The 19,987-nt window shown below is 45.0% G+C and overlaps 1 protein-coding gene across 6 annotated transcripts in view; it reads right to left on the minus strand.

Annotated features, from left to right (window-relative positions):
• Positions 1–19,987, minus strand: part of CAPRIN2 (caprin family member 2) — a 108,502-nt gene that overhangs the window by 45,584 nt on the left and 42,931 nt on the right. For all 6 annotated transcript variants that reach the window (XM_085871042.1, XM_085871045.1, XM_085871041.1 and 3 more), the window contains exons 5-6: positions 19,878–19,960; positions 13,429–13,608 (exon numbers count right to left, since the gene is read on the minus strand). In XM_085871042.1, the coding sequence (XP_085727168.1) occupies positions 13,429–13,608; positions 19,878–19,960 (263 nt within the window). The remainder of the gene's footprint in view (positions 1–13,428; positions 13,609–19,877; positions 19,961–19,987) is intronic.

Raw genomic sequence — 19,987 nt, forward strand, 5'->3', positions numbered from 1 at the left:
TTTTTTTTCCAAGGAACTAAAATTAGTATTTTTAGCATCTTATTCTTTCCCTTAAGTCACATTTTCCTTCAGAAATGACTGGAATAAAGTCTATGAAGAAAATGTATTTTGGTATGTTTAAGGTTTTGACTGATGACAAAATGCCCAGCATGTGATATGGGCAGCAGGCCACCACAGGACTACTGAGGTGACCCTTATATGCACCAGGATTTGGAGACAAACCTGAACCTGAGCTGCATCAGCTTTATGACATCTGAAGTCCAACCCCCCGCCCCTTTTTATGTTGAAAGTTAGAGTTATGGACTACGAGTCCTCATCGAGGCCAGATTTAAAAACAAAACAAAAAAAATAAAAAAAAAATAAAAAAAAAATAAAAACATAACGACCCACCCTCAAGTTGCCAATGGCCACATGATAATCATGCAATGGAGTAGCTTGTCGAATATTTTGCGGCGTCACTAATGGCAGAGGTACACGAGCAGCAAGTTCGCGGGAGCAGAAACTGAAGAAATCTATAGGAGAGAAAGAGCCAACTTTGCAGCAGAATTCAAGTGGGTAGAATTTTGAGGTAGGATTAGAAAAGTTGATTTGTCAGATGACTTGGGATTCAATTCCCTCCAGTAAGTATGTGGAGCTGGGCCCTCCCCAGATGTGAGAGTAGTACTCGATACAAGGACGAATCAATCATTTTTATCGTTGAATCAACTATTCAGAAGAGGAGAATCTTCGACATCTGAACAAAACTAGTTTCTTTGAGGCAGATTTAGCTATTTGAGTAATGTGTGGATTCCAGTATAAATTTGATGTTAGGGTAACACCTCGTCAGTTTATCATACCACATGGTGTCATTGTAGAGCTTTCAGATGAGATTGGAGAGGTGAGTGAGTGAGTGAGTGAGTGAGTGAGTGAGTGAGTGAGTGAGTGAGTGAGTGAGTGAGTGAGTGAGTGAGTGAGTGAGTGAGTGAGTGAGTGAGTGAGTGAGTGAGTGAGTGAGTGAGTGAGTGAGTGAGTGAGTGAGTGAGTGAGTGAGTGAGTGAGTGAGTGTGAGATGGGAAGACATTGAGTTTTTGAAGCATTAAACTTAACTTGATTATATTTGCCACACTGGGAGATCTTGTCCAAATCCGAATTTAACGAGGTGGCCGTGATGAAACGAGACGTAGACAGGGTGAGGGAATATGGAGCAGATGTGAAAAACATGGAGGAATGTAATGTTGAGTCATCAGCATACAAGTGCATTTAATTTGTAGAAGTGTCATTGTGAAAAAGAAGTGTTGGAGACAGGACAACCCTGAGGAACACTACCATTGCTAAAGAAGAAGGGAGATGAACCATCAACAATTACAGAGGCAGAATAGTCAGAGAAAGCTTGATATGAGAGAGCAGAGTGAAGGAGGAAAGCCGAAAGAGAATCTTGGATATCAAACCCCGATGCCAAACACTGTCAAAGGTCAGGTCAGGTATGGGAGCATGTGCCAGAACAGCGCGTCGCTGCGTCCACTTTCCGCCGGTACTCCAGGGGCCTCCGTCTGGCCATCCCCGAGGCAGATGCCAGGCCCATCCCCATCTCCTTGAGATGGTCAACCTGTTGCAACCATGAGGCACGTGGTCGGCCCACTGGCCTCCTCCACTCATGAGACTCCCACGCTGAGAGAATCTGGTGAGCAGGATCAGCGTCAGGAAAACGAGCCACATGTCCATACAGCCGCAATTGACGCTCACGGACTATGCAGGTAACAAATCTCATCCGAGTCTCTCTCAGCAACCACTCGTTGGACACAAAATCCGATCAGCGATAGCCAAGGATTCTCCGAAGAGACCTGGTACCAAAGGAATTAAGTCTCCGTCTCAGATCCTTGGTCAAAGTCGAAGTCTCGCACCCATAGAGCAAGACTGGAAGTACCAAGGACCTGAAGACTCGGACTTTCGCCCTCCCGCACAGGTACCGGCAGCGCCACACCCCATGATCCAGTGAATCCATGATTCCCCAGGCCCGACCCAGACGTCTATTGACCTCTGACTCGCAGCCATCAGAGACATGAATATCACTGCCAAGGTAAGTGAATCTCTCCACGACCTCAACATCCTCACCACAAACAGACACAGACAGGACAGCAGCATCCAAGATGTCACCGAAAGCCTGGATCTTAGTTTTGACCCAAGACACCCGTAATCCCAACGGCTCCGACTCCTCATTCAGCACCTCGAGGGCCCCCAAGAGGATGTCTAAAGTCTCCGCAAAGATGACTGCATCATCTGCAAAATCAAGGTCCGAGATCTTGACATTCCCAAACGATGCACCGCAACTTGATCTCTCCGACATCCTCCCTAGAATCCAGTCCATACAAGTGCTGGAAAGTGTGGGGGCAAGTACACATCCCTGACAAACTCCAGTAACAACTGGAAATAAGTCAGAGATGGTACCACCACACTTCACAGCACTCTCAGTACCAGAGTAGAGTTCAGACATCAGATCGATCAGTTTTGGTGGCACCCCACGAAGACCAAGAATCCTCCAGAGGACATCCCGATTCACTGAATCGAACGCTTTACAGAGATCAACATAAGCTGCAAGCAGCCCCTGCCGAAACTCTCGTCTGCGTTCGGTGAGGACACGAAGAGCAAGGATACGGTCAATCATTGACCTATTTGGTGTAAAGCCTGACTGCTCTGGACGCTGGTGCTCAAGCAGATGGTGGCAAACCCTATCAATAATTATCCGAGCAAAGACCTTGCCCGGCACTGAGAGCAGCGTCACCCCTCGGTAGTTGTTGCAGTCTTGGCGATCACCCTTCCCTTTCCAGAGAGGGAGAACAAGGTCTCTCTCCCAGTCAGTTGGGATGATGCCTGTGTTCCAGGCAGAGCACAAAACTGCATGCAACGACACGAGTGCAGCATTTCCACCAGCCTTGAGAAGTTCGGCATGGATGCCACAGATCCCTGGAGCTTTGCCCCGTTTCAACTGGTTCACCGCAGCCTCTGTTTCCACAAGTGAAGGTGGACCACAGTTGATTCGAGGGTCAGCAACAGGGATTGTAACACCCTTGACGTCCAACTCGACAGCTGGGGGATCAGCCTGGTACAACTGCTCAAAGTAACCGGCCCAGCGGGCCTTCACTTCAGACTCCTCTGTCAAGAGCCTACCACCCTCTGCTCGAACTGCAGTGCTCCGAAGGATGGGCTTGGATGAACGTAATGCGCGAATTCCCCTGTAAGCGGGACGAAAATCACCTGTCCACAGGTGATGCTCTACCCCCCTCACAGATTCCTCGCACACAGGACTCCTTGTCCACGTACAGTTTTACGCCTCAGCTCCCTGAACAGCTCAGCTCTGCCATTCAGCCTGGCCCTGCGACTGGTCAATGGTATCCAGTGTCCCTCGAGACAAAATTCTTCTTTGCCCTGCGGTGAGCTCCAAGGCATCCACCGGCAACATCAAGGACAGTGGTCTTGAAGGCGCTCCACAACTCTTCAGGACCCCCCAAAGCACCCAGACCCCCCAAGTGTCCACTCAGCCTGTTCGCAAACTCCTCAGCTACTCTCTCATCCCTGAGCTTGGCAACATCCAGCCTAGGCTGGGATGGTACCATTCTCCAGGATTTAAGGTGCAGCTTTAGAGTTGCTACAACAAGCCTGTGGTCAGTATTGAGGAACTGAGCACTCCGGTAGACCCTGCAGTTCTGGATAATCCTCCAACAACCGTCAATGAGGACATGGTCAATCTCCTTTGCCACACCGCCAGCGTTGGAATACCAAGTGCAGCGATGAGCTTGTGGGCGCTGAAACCATGAACCAGCCACCCTAAGTCCATGACTTCTTGCAAAGTCAAGGAACTTAGTGCTGTTCTGGTTCATAGTTCCTGACCCATGGGGACCAACACACACCTCATAACCGTCCCTATCAGTTCCAGTCGATGCATTGAAATCCCCCAAGACTAGAAGTGTATCTCGTCTGGGGCACTGATCAACCACAGACTCGAGTGTGGCGTAGAATGCATCCTTCACGGTGAGATCACTCGCCTCAGTCGGAGCATAAACAGAGACCAGGGAAATGACACCGAAGGAGTGGCGAATCCTTAATCTCATAATACGCTCATTGACCGGTGTTACCTCTATTATCATTGGGGTCAGCTTATTGGACACAGCTACAGCAACTCCTTGGTTATGGTAACCATCAGAGCGACCAGACCAATAGTAGGTGTAACCACCCACCATTATCTCGCCGCAATCCGGTCTCCGAACCTCAGAGAGAGCTGCAATCCCGATGTCCAAACGCTTGAGCTCAGATGATAAGAGACAGGTGATCATCCTCTCTTAGGGATAGGACATTCCAGGCACCCACCCGAAGGGACCGCCTCAGGTTAACCCAAGGAGACCGCCGTCTGGTGGACGACACCTCAGCAACACTCCGACACTCCCGCAATCTGACCCAGGGATGTTACCCCGTGGTTCCCTCCTATCAAAGATTGGGGGTCCCGAAGGCTTTGCCCCAATCCCGTCATCCGGTGAGCTGCCCTGCGAAGGGAAGCTGCACAGGAGGTACTCCCACGGAGTGGGTTTTCAGATTTTTTTTTTTGCGTTTTGCGGAATGAAGGGTTTTACAGTGGCCGGAGTGCAAATCCTGCCACCAACCTCCTAATAAGAAGTGACCCAACTGCAGGAGGACGTCCGCAGACACAGTTGGGCACTAGATATGGATGGCCGTTGGCTCACAAGGAGCTCCTCCGCCCTTTGACAGGTTTTGTTTTTAATCCTGCTGGGTGTCCATATCCAAACACCCTCCTCACCAGAAAACCTGGTGGGGGAGACGGTTTCGTCGCCGACAACCCGACCATGGAACAGGTTAGTACAGGTTTACATGGTACCTGGAGCAGGTCACAGATCGAACCTGACCTGACACTGTCAAAGGATTTTGAGATATCAAGGCCTACAACAAAATATTCCCCAAAGTCTCTCAGAGAAGAATCCCAGGCATTAATGATAGAAGAAAGGACATCACCGGAAGGTCTTGCCTTGCGAAAGCCATATCGATTGTCAGATAGAAGACAGATTGAAGATGCTTGAGGAAATTGGAATTGAGAAGACAGACTTTGGAAATAGTGGAAGTCAGAGCAATTGGACAGTAGTTGAAAGTTTGAAAGGTCACCCTTCTTTGAAATCGGCCATACCCAAGACGTTTCCAGGAAAGAGGAAAAGTTTGGGTTTTAAACAAAATTCAAACAGACGAACAAGCACCGGTGCAAGTTCTGAAGCACACTCCTTCAAGACACGGGGAGGAATGCCATCTTGTCCGTACGCCTTGCTTGTGTCCAGCGGAAGAGGGGTAGTTTTTGGCTGCATGAAAAGAGATTGCAGGGAGAGGGATGGGATTGGTATGGGATCAGGGGGAGTGGAAATGTTGGCGTCATCCAATGTGGAAATGGAGGAGAAAAGAAATCAAAAAGTTGCTTTATCAGTCGGAGAGACAGCGATGGTATCAGAATAAAAAAAAAGCGGAGAAAAAGTAGAGCGGCAGAAGTTGTTGGAGACACTTTTAGCTCAGGACCAGAAAGATTGATTAGTGCAAGAAGATGAGGTTGTAATTTCTTTTGGATAAACGAATACTTCATCTCACGAACATGTTTGCAGTGATGTCTGGCAGATGGCAAAGCTGAATGAGAGTTGGAGGAAGAAAGAGGATTTTTTTTTCCATGTTCAATATGCCACATCCCTTGCACAAATGGCTGCAGAGCAGGAATTATTGAACCGAGAATTTGTAGGAGAGATGGACCTGAAAGAAGGTAATACAAGCCTCCATTCCTGAAACAATAACATCAGCTCTCCATTCAGCAGAAAAAGGAATCACCTGAGAGGCAGTAGTCTACCCAGGGAAAGTCAGAAAAAAAAAAGTTTTGTAAACCAGTCCAGTCAGCACTATTGAAACATCAATCAAGTACTGGCATTTAGTCAGAACAGTTGGAGAAAAAGCAGTCATCACAAGTAAAGTGATGTTTTCAAGATTATGGTCAGAAGGACCAATTGGAGGTGAAATTTTGTAGCTGCAAAAACAATGGATTGGAGGTGAAGAACAAATCCAAAGTATTGGAGGACTGATCATGATGATCTGGAATATGGGATGTGATGGATAATTTGTTCCAAATCATTGAGAATGGAAAATGGAAGAGCTTCATCTCCAAAATCTGTTTGGGAAGATTTCAACCACTCAGTGGTGTACATTGAAGTCTCCGAGATAGAGAAATTCTGCTTGAGGGTGTGAGGATGTCATGGCCTCATGGTAGGAATGAAGCGAGTTACAGAAAGTCATAAAGTTTGTGGAGTTAGGAGAGCAGTAAGTGAAAGAAAACGAGAAGGACACTCAGGAGAGCACATACCTCCACCAAGCTGATTAGTTTGCTTTGTATCCACTGAGAGGTCAGATCTGGAGTGGGACCTGAATTAAAATTTAAATTGGCCTGTTATTGTCACCTGAACCCGAACATATCTTTTTGGAGATATCGTGCTCTACATAGCGTTTTAGCCCAACAACTCAATTGTGAAGAATCAACATAAAAAAATATTCAGATCCAGATTCGGATATTCAACAAAATCAAACCTATTCTTCCTCATTAGAGCCAACCTGCCCACAACTTTTTGAAACATTTTCTTCACAAAAATGTGTAAACAACCTGCGTCCACCCTCAATGGGCAGAGTAAATCGTGAGGGTCACGAGACAAATCTCAAGCCAAATGATATCAGTTTGGAGATTCAAGGTTTACAAGGCATCCAACAGGCATGTTGATGTTGGAATAGACAAAGAATCCTCCTTTGAAGCTGAATGAAGAGTGAAGGTTATAGTTCAAAATGTTATAGGAATCAACAAGAACATCATGTGACAATTGCGTCTGAAAGAAGCAAGATATTAAGAGAGGTACTTGCTAGATGTTCAACAGAGGAAAGATTTGAAGAAAGACCACAAATGTTGGTGAAATGACTTGAAAGTCACATCGATTCAAAAAGTCAAGGGTCTTGGGAGGGACCGATACTACTTCTGCCTGGGTCACCCCCACCCCTCATTGGCAGCAGAGACAGGCAGGTCACTGAAGATTCTTCACACCCCATAATGCCAGGAACTAGAGGCCATTAACGTTTTCGACTTGATCAGATTTTGAGGAAATGTGAGGAAGGGGGGCGCGCGCAAGATGAATGTTTGCGAGAAAGAATAAAGATAGCCCGGTAGCTGAAGCTTGCATGAGACAGTAAGACAAGCACTCCTGACACGGAGAGTGCAAGATGATGCCAGGAACCACTTTAACACTGCCAAATCAAAACTGCAGTACGAACCCTGAGCAGTTGTCCACAACCAACAGGGAAAACAAACAAACAAACAAACAAACAAACAAACAAAAAAAACCCCCAACTAGCACCTTGGTACAAGGAAGGAAATTAAAAGGAGCACTTCAAGGAAGAGGTCCTTGAATACTTCCTTCAAGCCCAAGAGCAATGTTATGGAAAGAATGTGGTTCGTGTCTTGTGTCCCAAACCCATCGCTTTCTGTACCTACCTTACCCAGTCATACCCAGCCGTATCTCAACTATGTCCTTTGCTGCTGACAAGGGGAAGAGCTTGCTGTCAAACCTCGACTATTTCTGCAACCAAACCAGACGGCATCACCCATATGTCCTACCAACCTGCTCTGGTGCTCTTCCTCACCCTCTCTCTGTTCTATTCACCCTCACTTGCTCATGGTCATCTGCCATCGGCAAACATTACTGCTCTGCATGAAAAAGGTGCAACAAGATCCCTGCAACTAGACCAATCAGCCTTCCCCCAATAATCAGCAAGGTTATGAAATCCATCATCGTTTCAGACATTAAATCCTTCCTCTCCTCCAATGGCTTGATTTCCGATCATCAATTTGGTTTCAGACCAGATCACGATCCTGGATATGCTGCTTCTGCTTTCCCAACAATGGATGGAGATCCTCAATGCCAGACATGAAATCAGCCCCAATCCCTAGACATAGAGTGCTTTTGATATGGTCTGGCACCCTGCCCTGCTCACCAAACTCTTCCTATGGTATCAGAGACAATCCCCACTCATGGCTTGCAGACTTCCTCTCCTGTCACAGCCAACGTGTGGCTACAGACCAATCAGCCTTCTCCAATCGTGAAGTGCTCATCCCCTCTTCCTGTCCAGGCTGGAGTTCCACAAGGCAGTGTTCGAGCCCTGTTCTTTCTCTGGTTTTCATCAATGATCTCTCCGACTCTGGAAAATCCCCCATCTTTGCTGATGACCGCACCCTCTGCCGTACCATCCATCATCCCTCAGATCAGCAAGCAGCAGCCTCTTCACTCTGCAGATCTGGATAAAAAAAAAAAACACAAGCTGGTCCAACACATGGAACATGTCTTTCAATCCTGACAAATGTCACTCACTGTCTCTCCAAACAGACCATCAGCTGGAAAACCCCCATCTACTTTCTAAACAATCCTCTTGAAGAAGTCCTTTCATTCAAGCTTCTGAGCCTCACTATATGCCATATTTCCTGGGAAAGCCACATTTCCAAGCTGGCCTCCAAAGCCAGTTGCCGACTGGAATCCTCCATCATGCAAAGTCCTTCCTCGGCCCACCTGAGCTCCTGACCACAAACAGCTTTCATCCGCAGCCTGATGGAGTACTGCTCTCACCTTTCTCGGTTTCATGCTGTGAAAACAAAGGCATTTAGGATCAATGGTATCTTCCGCAATGAAGCAGAGTCTTTGGGTCTCACTGCAGGCAGGTTGGTGGTCTTTGTCTTCTAGTGTCCTCTCCGGTCTGGACACCCCTGCACTGTTTGCTATATGTACCCCCCCTCCCCCCACCGATATTTCCGCAGGGTGTCCATTCTGCCAGAAACCCCATTTTGGTGAAAGTACCAAAATCAAGAATCACGACTTACCTTCACCCTTTCATTCCTCTTTTCCCCCCACCTCTGGAACAAACTCCCACACTCTCTTCAATCCCACTCTTCCCTCAAGGCATTCAAAAACAGCTGTTCACCACCATCTCTTATTTTCCCCCATTCAAAACCACAACCTTTTCTACCCCTGTTAATCCACCCCAAACCCACCTCCTTCAAATTCCCTGCTCTCCTTCCTGAAAGTCCCCATCTTGCAAGGACCTGAAAGTCCCTGTCGTGTTCATCTCGTTTAACCTGTGTACCCCATCCCATCCCTTCCACAGAACTAATTTCTCTGTTCCCCACTGTTTTGTCCTTCCCTCTCCTATCCCTCTTATCTCCTGCTCCCCTTGTTGTACATTAGCTCTCATGAGCCTCGACATTGTATTCAAGAAAGAAAGGAAGAAAAAAATTCTGCAAATGTTCAGCCTTGAAAATGAAAGCAAGCCTTGAAATGTGACCAAGGGAGATGCTGTGGTTCTTGCAAAGGCTGTCAAAATGGTTCATGAAAATATACTTCAGATTGGTTCCACTTTGAGGCTTAGTTTCCTTCTGAATGTCAACAATTGCATGCCTGCTCCCCTGAAGATGCTCGTGTCTATGCTGCTGAATGGAGATCCAAAGCACCAAGATTCAACAGACTCCCAAAAATACCTTACCATTTCCAAAGCCATACTCAACTTCAAGAAAAAAAATAAAAAATAAAAAAATAAAAAAGAAAGCACCCACTCCTGCCAAATCTCAACACTTTGGACCATGAACCACCACTACCTCTGTATATTGAACTAAATGTTCATGCACAGATAAGGTCAAAGAAACTGATCACAAAACGCTGACTTGGGTCTCAGTGTCAGCTGTGATTGAATCTTGCAGCTTGAGAATCAGTTAGCGACTGCCATCAGCATACGAAGAAAGAAGGTGGTGCGAGCCATTCTCAGCTAAATTAGTCTCTTTACATGGGTGCAGAGGACAACCTGGACCATAATGTTTCAAGCATGACAGTCAAAGGTTCCTTCCATGCTGCAGGCATTAGCTTGTTTCAGTCAACCACCAAAACAAACATGGGGTGCTGCCAGGATGCAACACTGCCTTCTGAAAACGCAGCAGAAAGTAATTCGTTGCCCGACAGCTTTATCACAGGTACAGTTGTTGCCCAAAAGCAAGCCACAGTAGCTGGGCCAAAGCCTGGCAATGTGATGACAATGGAGGAAAAGCATTGGTTGCAGGAGGCACTTGAACTTATCAAGAATGTTTGAACTTGGAGGAAGAAAAAAAAAAAAAAAAAAAAAAAAAAAAAAAAAAAGAGGGAACATCACATGGTCAGCCAACCATGCATCCCTGCAAGATGACCCTCTTGGATGACCCACAACTCATGCCACTTTTATGAGAAGGCAACAGCTGCCCTGTTTCTCTGGTTTTCATCAGTGATCTCTCAGACTCTGGAAATGGTATGGATGTGCAGCAGCAAGCCACAGAATTCCTCAACCCTGGCCAAATTCCAGTAATGTCCATGGATGTTCCGCTCTGTTCCCCAGTGAAGTACATTCAATGAAGCTGCCCTCGTATACGTGGGGAGGCAAAGTATGTCATCATGTCCAAAAAATTAATGGCCTCCAGTGATCATGAAGAAGCAGACACGAGAATGATCCTCCATTTTCAGGATGCCTCAAAGAATGGTTCTGCCACATGTTTGGTTCGCAGTGGATCGGCTAACTGATGCACTTATCTTGATTGGGAAGTTCCATCACCTGCATACCATATGCCAGCAGCAGACAGATGGATGGATGGATGGCTTTTGGCACAAGGAGGAACTTCACATCAATTTCATCTCAGGCTCTGGGAGAAGACAAATCCATGGCTTTATACATTCTCCAGTTTCGCAGGCTGTGATAGTCAGCTTTTTACAGAAATGGCAAAAAGTCAGCATGGGAGGCTTTGAAGTAATATCCTGAAGCTGTGGAGGCATTTACCTCAATGAAAGAATCCATACACTCAAATGGATGTTGATGAAAAACACTTTCAGGTATTGGAACAATATGTAGCCGTCCTGTGCAACAAAACAGGCCACCTGAATACCGTGAGGAACGAAGATGTTCTGCCAAAAAAAAAAAAAAACTATGGAAAACATTCCTCCATCTCACGATGCTCTGTTGGAACACAAAGCATGCTGCCGATCAGGCAGCAATCTGGATCACCTGTGAAGTGGGCCAACGCACCGTCTTGAGGGATGGAGCTGGACACTGGACAAGGACATGGGGTCTTTGCTTCCTACTGCACACAGATGACGATACCAATGGCCTCCAAAGCTTGTAAGGAGTGTGTGTGGCTGGCAAGAGCACAAGTGACTGCGGTGGAATATGTGCATGCAAGAAGGCTCACTGGAGATGTTCTGAGCTGTGCAGTTGCAATTGTGAAAGAAAAAAAAAAATGGATGAATGTTGACATTGTGTGAAATATTAAGTATCGTTTTGTATTTTTATGCTGGCATGTTGCATACAAGACTTAGCAGTAGCATCAAACAAACACACCTTGGCAACCAGTAAAGCTGTAGAAGTATGTAAAATATACACTTTTGTAAGTTGCACATGATTTTTTTATCAGATCAACTTTCACATCACAAAAAAAAAAAAAAAAAAAAAAAACGACAAAAATTTAAGAATTATTGCATTTCTGCCTTCATGCATAATAATCTAAAAATTTAAAAGTCACCTGATGGCCTCCAAGAGCTCAAATTCGATGGCTCCGAGCAAAAAGTTAATTAGTACGAGCTTGGGAAGTGCCCCACAAAATTTGGTGCTTTTATCCAGTGCCCCCTTCATTTTGCTAAGCCACCGAACTATTATATTGTAGGTTAAAACATGGTACCGTGAGAAAGCTAATAATCGATTTCCTTGGTTGGAAAGCTGATACATTTACTTTCAACCAATTTTTTTGGTCTGTTTAATATCAGAGACATCCGTTTCAAAAGCTACTCTTTCTGGGACTGAAGAAGCAGGACTGAGTTTCAAAACAAAATTTAACCCAGATCTTTGAAGTCTATGAGCAGAAAAAAAACAACAACCTCATTTTCCCAGAAATTTCACTTTCAATGTTGTACTTTAAGGAATATTGAACAATTAAGATCACGAATCCATATACACAGTTTCCACCATTGGGTAATGAAGGGATGAGATTGTCATCATGAAGTCACAGTACCAACAGAATACACGTCAGTCTCAATTCAATAGGCAAGGAAAATGGAGTAAAAGCTTTAGCCAGATAAATATCCAGAGAAGAAAGCTGACAATAAAGTGGCTTCACAACATAGGAATTGGCCATACTGAAGACAAATTTTCATTTTTACACATAAAAGGTTGAAGAACTGAGACAGAGGCAAAAGCTGTTAAACAACATGTAAAAATGTAAACAATGCTGCAGGAGATGTTCTCTTGGACCTTCATTGCACACATGGGTACAGCCGTTTTGCTACCATAGCTTTTTAGTCCTTTGTCATCTTGATTGGGAAGATGCAAAATTTCATGCTTCGTTTGTACTTTGTCCCCATTAATTCAAGTTGACTGGAAACCATGGCAGGAAATAATTACACATAGGGATTATTTTTCTATTTCCATGCCAAAATAATGAAATAACGATACGCTATTAATCTGGGAAAACAAAGGTGATCTCAGATTAATTTTTTTGGTTGATAATTATAACTGGTACCGTTGGACCACAAATAGATTTACTCGGTGAGAAAGCAAACAATGGATTTACTTGAACAAAATTTCATCCCTGCAGTCACAAGGATGCCCATTTTAAAAGCCGCTGTTTCCACAATTGAGGAAGAGAATGGAAGCTTCATGCAGCAGTTCCAACGGTAATTGTAAGTAGTAGATTGGAGACAGCAACCGCCTAGGGTGGTACAACCGTTCTGACTTAGGAGCGATAAAGTGGTGCCCGGAACCATCTTGCACTCTGTGTCAGGATTGCTGGTCTTACTTAGTCTCAAACGAAAGCTACCAGGCTAGCTTTAATCTGTCTTTCCTGCAAACAAACATCATATACCTTTCATCATACATTTTTCTTACTCAATCATTTTCCCTCCTCACTTTATTCTCTTTTCTTGCTTCTCTATGCAGTTTTTATTTAAGGCTTGGCCTGGATGAGGACTATTTAGTCCGTGCCTGCAGCCTTCAACATAAATATTTTTTTTTTTCTATGATAAGAACCCTTTAGGAACTTGGGAAGCACAATATGTAGATGTGTTGTATATATGTATACATACACATATACACACACTGAAGAACACAAAGCAATCACAGTCACCATGACAGCAACAGCTTCCGTAGTGTTATAAAAGGTCCATTTTATTGTTATTATTATTATTTTTCCCTTTCATTTTACATCTCCATCGATTCAGACACAAGATACATCTATGACATACTACATGCTGTCTTAATGAAACATGGTCAGCATGCCTTGTTTGTACCAAAAGCAGTTAAAAATAGAGAAATACATCTCGAGTAACCAACCTGCAGACTTTGATGTTGGAATGTCGAGTGAAGTATGGGAATGGTTCTGCAGAGGTTTTCCCAGCTGCACCATTTTGCAGTTTTGTACTTCATCTTCATCATCAGAGCTGCTGTAGTATGGCAAGGTCTCAAAGTACCCACTGTCAATCACTTTTTGAACTACCTGATGCAATTTCTTATCTGCAAAATATTAGAATGCCAGAGCCACAGAGAGAGAGAGAAAAAAAATTCAAAACCTTTTAAGTTTGACATAAAAATAATTAATAATAATAATAATAAAAAAATAACACAACACCCAATTTCCAAGCAGTTTGCTGTATCAATGTGATTTCTAAATGAAAGCCAATATTTTTTTATTATTATTATTTTTTCCCCACTCATCACATGACAATTTGCAACTGGATATAAAAATTAATGTTTATGCACATCTCCCTGAAACATCTATAATGCAATGTTTTTACAATTTGTTGAAATTCTCCCAAAATAAGGGTGAAACCTACTCAAGGTTTCTGGGTTGTATACAGTACATACTGTAGTCGGTGATCACACCGACTCCAACCTGCTGATATCGGCCAAGGTGTGGTGTGTGTGCACAAGCATAACATCTTCTCTGCCAACACCCCCACCCCTACCCCCAGCTCTCCCTCTCTCACCTCCCCCACCCCCATCATAATACACCTCTCTCTCTCTCAACACATTTGAGTGGTATTTATGGTTTGACCGGTCGAAAATAGATTTCAGACATTTTGTTTCAATCTTCACTGCTATTCGAAACAATCATTTTGATGAAACTATCAAACGTAATTAACGCTCGACCACACATTTCCCCCCTTCATCTTACCTCTCACGGTCTTTCCTTACCCCACCCCTCTTTCTCCCTCCCCCTCCCTCCTAGTTTCCCCATTAGCAAAGCGATGAGTGGTATTTGCGAGTTGCAGAATAAATATTAAATTCATTAAAAATAAATAAATAAACCAATGTCACCCGCAGGGTGACCCGTATCTTGCCAAAAGGTGACCACGTGTGACTTCTTTAAGGTCACACTGAGGTGAACAGAGCTGCTATCCACCAGGCGCTACTCCGTGATGAATATCTGCCTACGAGAGATTCCGATGAGAATCGTTCTACAGAGTAACCATGAAAAATATGCTTTTGCCTCATAACGTCACCAAATGATGTCATAATGTCTCAAGCTTAACAGATCTGGAAAGCACTTATCAAGCGCTTTCATCTGAGGTATTACTCGATATGGTATCCAAGATTTCAAAATTTGACCTTGGGGTCAAATATGTTTGACCTTAGGCGCTAACCATGAAGGTCAAGGGCAATCGCCACCAAAAATTAATCAGCTGAGCGCCAGACCATGAACTATATTACCATAAAGTTTGAAGACGATCCGATCAAAATTACTCAAAAAATAAGGGTTTCGTCGACTCCCCTGATTTGCGACAAAGTGACGTTGACCTTCAAAATTTTATGCACTGAAAGGGACCTCTATAGGCCTCTGATATGTGAAGTTACAAAAATTTCCAATGATAACTGTGCTCTGCAGAGTGATTTATACGTGATTACAGACAAACAAACAAACAAAAAAAAACAAAAAAAAACATACAAGCTGACTAACATATCTTGCAAAAACTTCGTTTTGGTAAGATAATAAACAAAGTCAGGCAAACTCTTCCTGAAGCTACAACCAAAAACAGCCAATCAAGTTTAAGAAACCTCAAAATTCATAAACAGAGTTGGCTCACAATGTACGCACACGCACACACGCACACACGCACACACGCACACACGCACACACGCACACACGCACACACGCACACACGCACACGCGCACACGCGCACACGCGCACACGCACACACGCACACACGCACACACGCGCACACGCGCACACGCGCACACACACACACACACACACACACACACACACACACACACACACACACACACACACACACACACACACACACACACACACACACACACACACACACACACACACACACACACACACACACACACACACACACACACACACACACACACACACACACGATTGGTGGAAACAATCCTTTTGATGCAATGAAGCTCGAAGAATACGAGTAAGAACAGTTTGGAATGTCAAACAATTAGATAAACAAAGGGGCAATACCCCTTGGTGCTCACCTGGAAGCAGCTGGACAAGATAACCAGGGAATCACTGGTCGGCATGGATGACCCACAAAATTCCCTCGTGTGAAAAGTCGGCTTTACAATCAGTGTTCTCTTCCAACACCGACAAGTGAAGCATGGCTTTTAACAAAGACGACAAATCAAAGAATGATGACAAAACGGTATTGAATGACACCGTCTTGGCAGAACCAAGAGAAGGAGGAGCAAATGCATCAGATAGAAACTAGAAGGCACTCGGTAGAGTGCATACCTCCACCATGTAATGCCTGATCCACGAGAACATATTGAACCCAATACATTTTTGACATATGCTATATTGTTGCAGGGCCGGACATCAGCCGCGAGCACGACCGCGAGATGGAGCTGCAGCATCGCTCGACCGATCACCCGGAATTTAGGTCGTCACTCCGGAGAAGTCTGGAGCCGACGGGTCCTGACTGGACTGAAGATCGCCAACAGGTCACCCGCGTGGAATAGGGTGAATAGCCAAATTTCTATATACCCAAGTATCCACGTGGGGAATTTCACCCTCGACGGAACTCGTATGAAACGAGTCGCTCAGCACACTCGTTCCATGTGTGATTCCAAGCGGTTTAGTCGCCAAGAACCGTCGGTCCGATTGTGCCGTTACAACGGCAATGGCCAGCTAATTCCCAACACGCAGCATGCTCAGCCAATGAAGGAATGGACATGAACGAGCAGATACAATGAACAAATGGTGTTTATTACAACGGGGAAATGAAAGGGAGCACGCAAGAGGCAGAACTAAACCGAATACTAATAATGCACATATATACAAGCTAAAACACTGAAACAGTTTACTACTTAACGGACAGGCCCATGGACACACACACACCCAAAGAAGTGGTGGCTAAAGCCTTTATTTATGCCTTCAGCTCGGAGGACAGTTGAGCTGAAGACCAGGGTCTATCTTGGACCTGTCCGCCTCGTGCGGTCTTCAAGCGGCTCGATCCGCGGAGGAGGAGGAGGACGAGGACCAAGGCGAGAGAAGACCAAGACGACGAGCCCAGCAAGACGACCACCACAAGAAGTCCCCCCTTCAAGACGAGATGTGATGTACCTCATCAAGATGAGTGCCCGTGTACTTATTCACCCTGTTTCGGGTGGGGGGGGGAACGTCTCCACCCTCCCTGTTCTCAGGTCGTGGGGTCCCTGATTGGCCGAGCAGCAAACCCCTCTCATTCTGGGCGGAGTCCCGATCTGAAGTGGTGAAGTCCCTGATTGGCCAAGGAGGCGCACCCCTCGCATTCTGGGCAGAGTCCCTATCTGAGGTGGTGAAGTCCCTGATTAACCAAGGAGGCCCACCCCTCGCATTCTGGGCGGAGTCTCGAGCGAATTCCCGCCCACGTTCGTGGTTGAACGCAAGAAGGACAATGGCGCCGGTCAGAGCGAGGGGAAGGTGTATAAATAAAATAAAAACCCTATCAAAGTAACTCACAGCGCATTTACATTTATTTACCCATTAGACAAGGGAAGGGAAGCGATCTATAAAACACATACTTACCGATGTAACTAATCTGTAGGACCTGAATGTTGTGTGCTCATGGTTTCCAGATTCGCAATATATCGTTTTGGGCCAAATCTCTCAATTGTCGGCCTGTCATCCTTCCGAGGTCGGCAAAATGAGTGCCAGCATGCTAGTATACTGTGTCAGAGTGGCGACCCGTCCAGGACTGTGCCCAATAGCCAAGAAGACTGCTAACGCAGCACCAACGCGATGCACAGAGTATGGTCCCAATCTCCTTCTCTCAATTGTGAAGAATCACTTTAAAAATATTAATATTAAATAATTGTCATATGCAGATCCAGATCTTTACCAAAATCAAACCAATTGGTCCTAGTCACACACCCGTTATCCACCAAGCTTCATCCAAATCCGTCCACAACTTTGAGATATTGTGCTATATATGCCTGATGTTGGTTTAATGGTTAGGGTGGGTGGGCTTTGGATCTTAGGTTCAAATTCCCCTTGGCTGTTGAATTAATACCAGGTGGGGTTGACTCTGCCTGTCATCCTTCCAAGGTCAGCAAAATGAGTGCCAGCTTGCTGGTATACTGTGTCGGAGTGGAGACCTGTCCAGGATTGTGTCCAATAGCCAGAGACTGCTTCGGCAGCACCAACACTGCACAAAGTATGGTCCCAATGGATGGATGGTGCAATACATTCGTTTAGTCTCGTCTCTCAATGGTGAAGAATCACACAAATTCTCGGATCCAGATCTTCATCAACACTGAATCAATTGTTCCTAGTCACACACCCAACGTGTCCACAAAGTTTCAACCGAATCTGTCGACAACATTTTTAGATATCCTGCACAAAGACAGAGGGGTGAAAACAACCTCCTTCATTTTCAGTGTGTGTGTCAATCCCACCCCATTACTGAGACATGAGGAAAGTGTCTTGTATCCCCACTGTGCTGTTTCAATTGAGAAGTTTGTGTTCATCTGCTCCATGCTGAGGGAAGGTGTTGGTGGGACCCTTCAATCCTCCGTTAAATGTTCCTTCAAAGTTGTACATTGTCTCGAGGCTGCTATACTTTACAAGTAGCATCTGCGCATTCGGTGGAAAAAGCCGTTGAGGCAAGTGCAAAGACTGTTGATTGTTCAGCATGCACTGGAGCAGTTATTGAGTACTTAAGAGATCGGAGACTGAGAAAAAGCACTTATTGTGGACAGATAAAAGCGCTATCGGGATCGGCAGAAAGCAAGCAGCTGGAGAATGCCATGGAGACAGATCAAATTACTCCCTGGAGTCTTAAGGGAGGAGTTCTCTGTGCAGCTCGGTGCTTTCGGATGCACTAAGTTTGTGGAGAAGGCCACCAAGACATACCTCGCCAAACAATCTGCGTTCCTGGTTCCTTCCTGATCGACATGAAGAATGAGCAGTACCTCCTGCCAGGACAGGAACCAAACTGCCTCCAGACACAATGGCAGGTTCCACCTTTGGGTTTGCCTATCATCCATTTGTCAACTTCCCTGTGTGCCATGATGTTTGTCGAGTGGATGGATGATGGGGTACATGGTTAAGCCAAACGGATTATCATGGGTGTGGGGAATCACAACTATCTGCATTTGATAGTTATCATATAGTACTGTACATCAATTTTCTAATTGTTGATACTTGTTTTTCTCTACTCAAAGCTCCCCTCCTCCATTAGCCCCCATTGGACTTGTTCCAAACGGGAGCTTCTGGACTTGGTCTCTATTTTCATGTCCGTGCATGCGCCAACCATATTTCGGACATGTATGGATCGATTTTATTCATATTTTGCAGAAAGACAACACATGTCATACATATGCACATCTTTTTTTGACATCAGATCCAAGATGGCCAACTAGCGACCATTATCGTTAAAAAATAAAATAAAATAAAAACCGGTGTGGAACACGTCCAACCATTTACTGATGTTGTTTAAACTTGGCACACAGATAACAAATGTTGGCCGACATATGAACGTCATATGTTTGAGATCAGAACAAAGATGGCCGACTGGCAGCCATTTTGTTACTTAAATGTGTCCCCAACTTTGTCAGACATGCATGGTCCGATTTTGTTCAAACGTGGCACAAGCACAATAAACGATGGCAGACACGTGACCCTCGCCTTATTTTGCGATCTGATCAAAGATGGCCGACTGGCGGCCATTTTAGTTGTATATAAATATGGCTCGCCCTTCAACTCCATCCAGCAAAATTACCAAAACAACGGGGCTCTGACATTGTGTCTTTTTTTCACTTGTTAAATCAGATTCTTCCAATTAACTTGTGTTGGTTAGTTTGTGGTTCATCATTTGGTTATTAATCTCACCATAGTTAAAGAGCACGACCGCATAGGTTTTGACATTATCGAAAACGACTGCTGGATCAAAGCCACCGATCAGGCTTCCATCCTGTTTCGACGGGACAAGCCGGACAGATTCTTGTTCGAGTTATCTGTACACCAAAAACCAAAGTCAAGACCAATTCGGCTTTCCCGGCGGACGGTCTCTCAACAATCTGTTGCTAAATTGATCACGCGGGTGGAGGATTTGACCTTGAATCCACCCCCAGTCAACCGCAACATTGGTTTGTCAGGATTGGGATCAGGACACTGGTCTGAATCCAGCATCTAATATTTGGTAGATGAATAGAGGAGGTTCAATTGTATTTGCACAGACAGACACACACAGTAAAGAAGTTTTTCCAGTAAACACAAATGACTTCCAATTTGATCAATTAAATGAATGAAAAAAAATATATCAATCAAACTCACATGTGGTTCCTGCAACAGCCTTCTCAGATCTACTCAAGTACTCATAAAGGAAACAAGAAGCTCGTTCAATTTGTTCATCAAATCTGCAGACATGGGATAAAGCACAAGGA

The sequence above is a fragment of the Eptatretus burgeri genome, chromosome 2 (genome assembly GCF_056783735.1).
Source record: "Eptatretus burgeri isolate ZD-2024b chromosome 2, Ebu_testis_v1, whole genome shotgun sequence".
Taxonomy (NCBI): domain Eukaryota; kingdom Metazoa; phylum Chordata; class Myxini; order Myxiniformes; family Myxinidae; genus Eptatretus; species Eptatretus burgeri.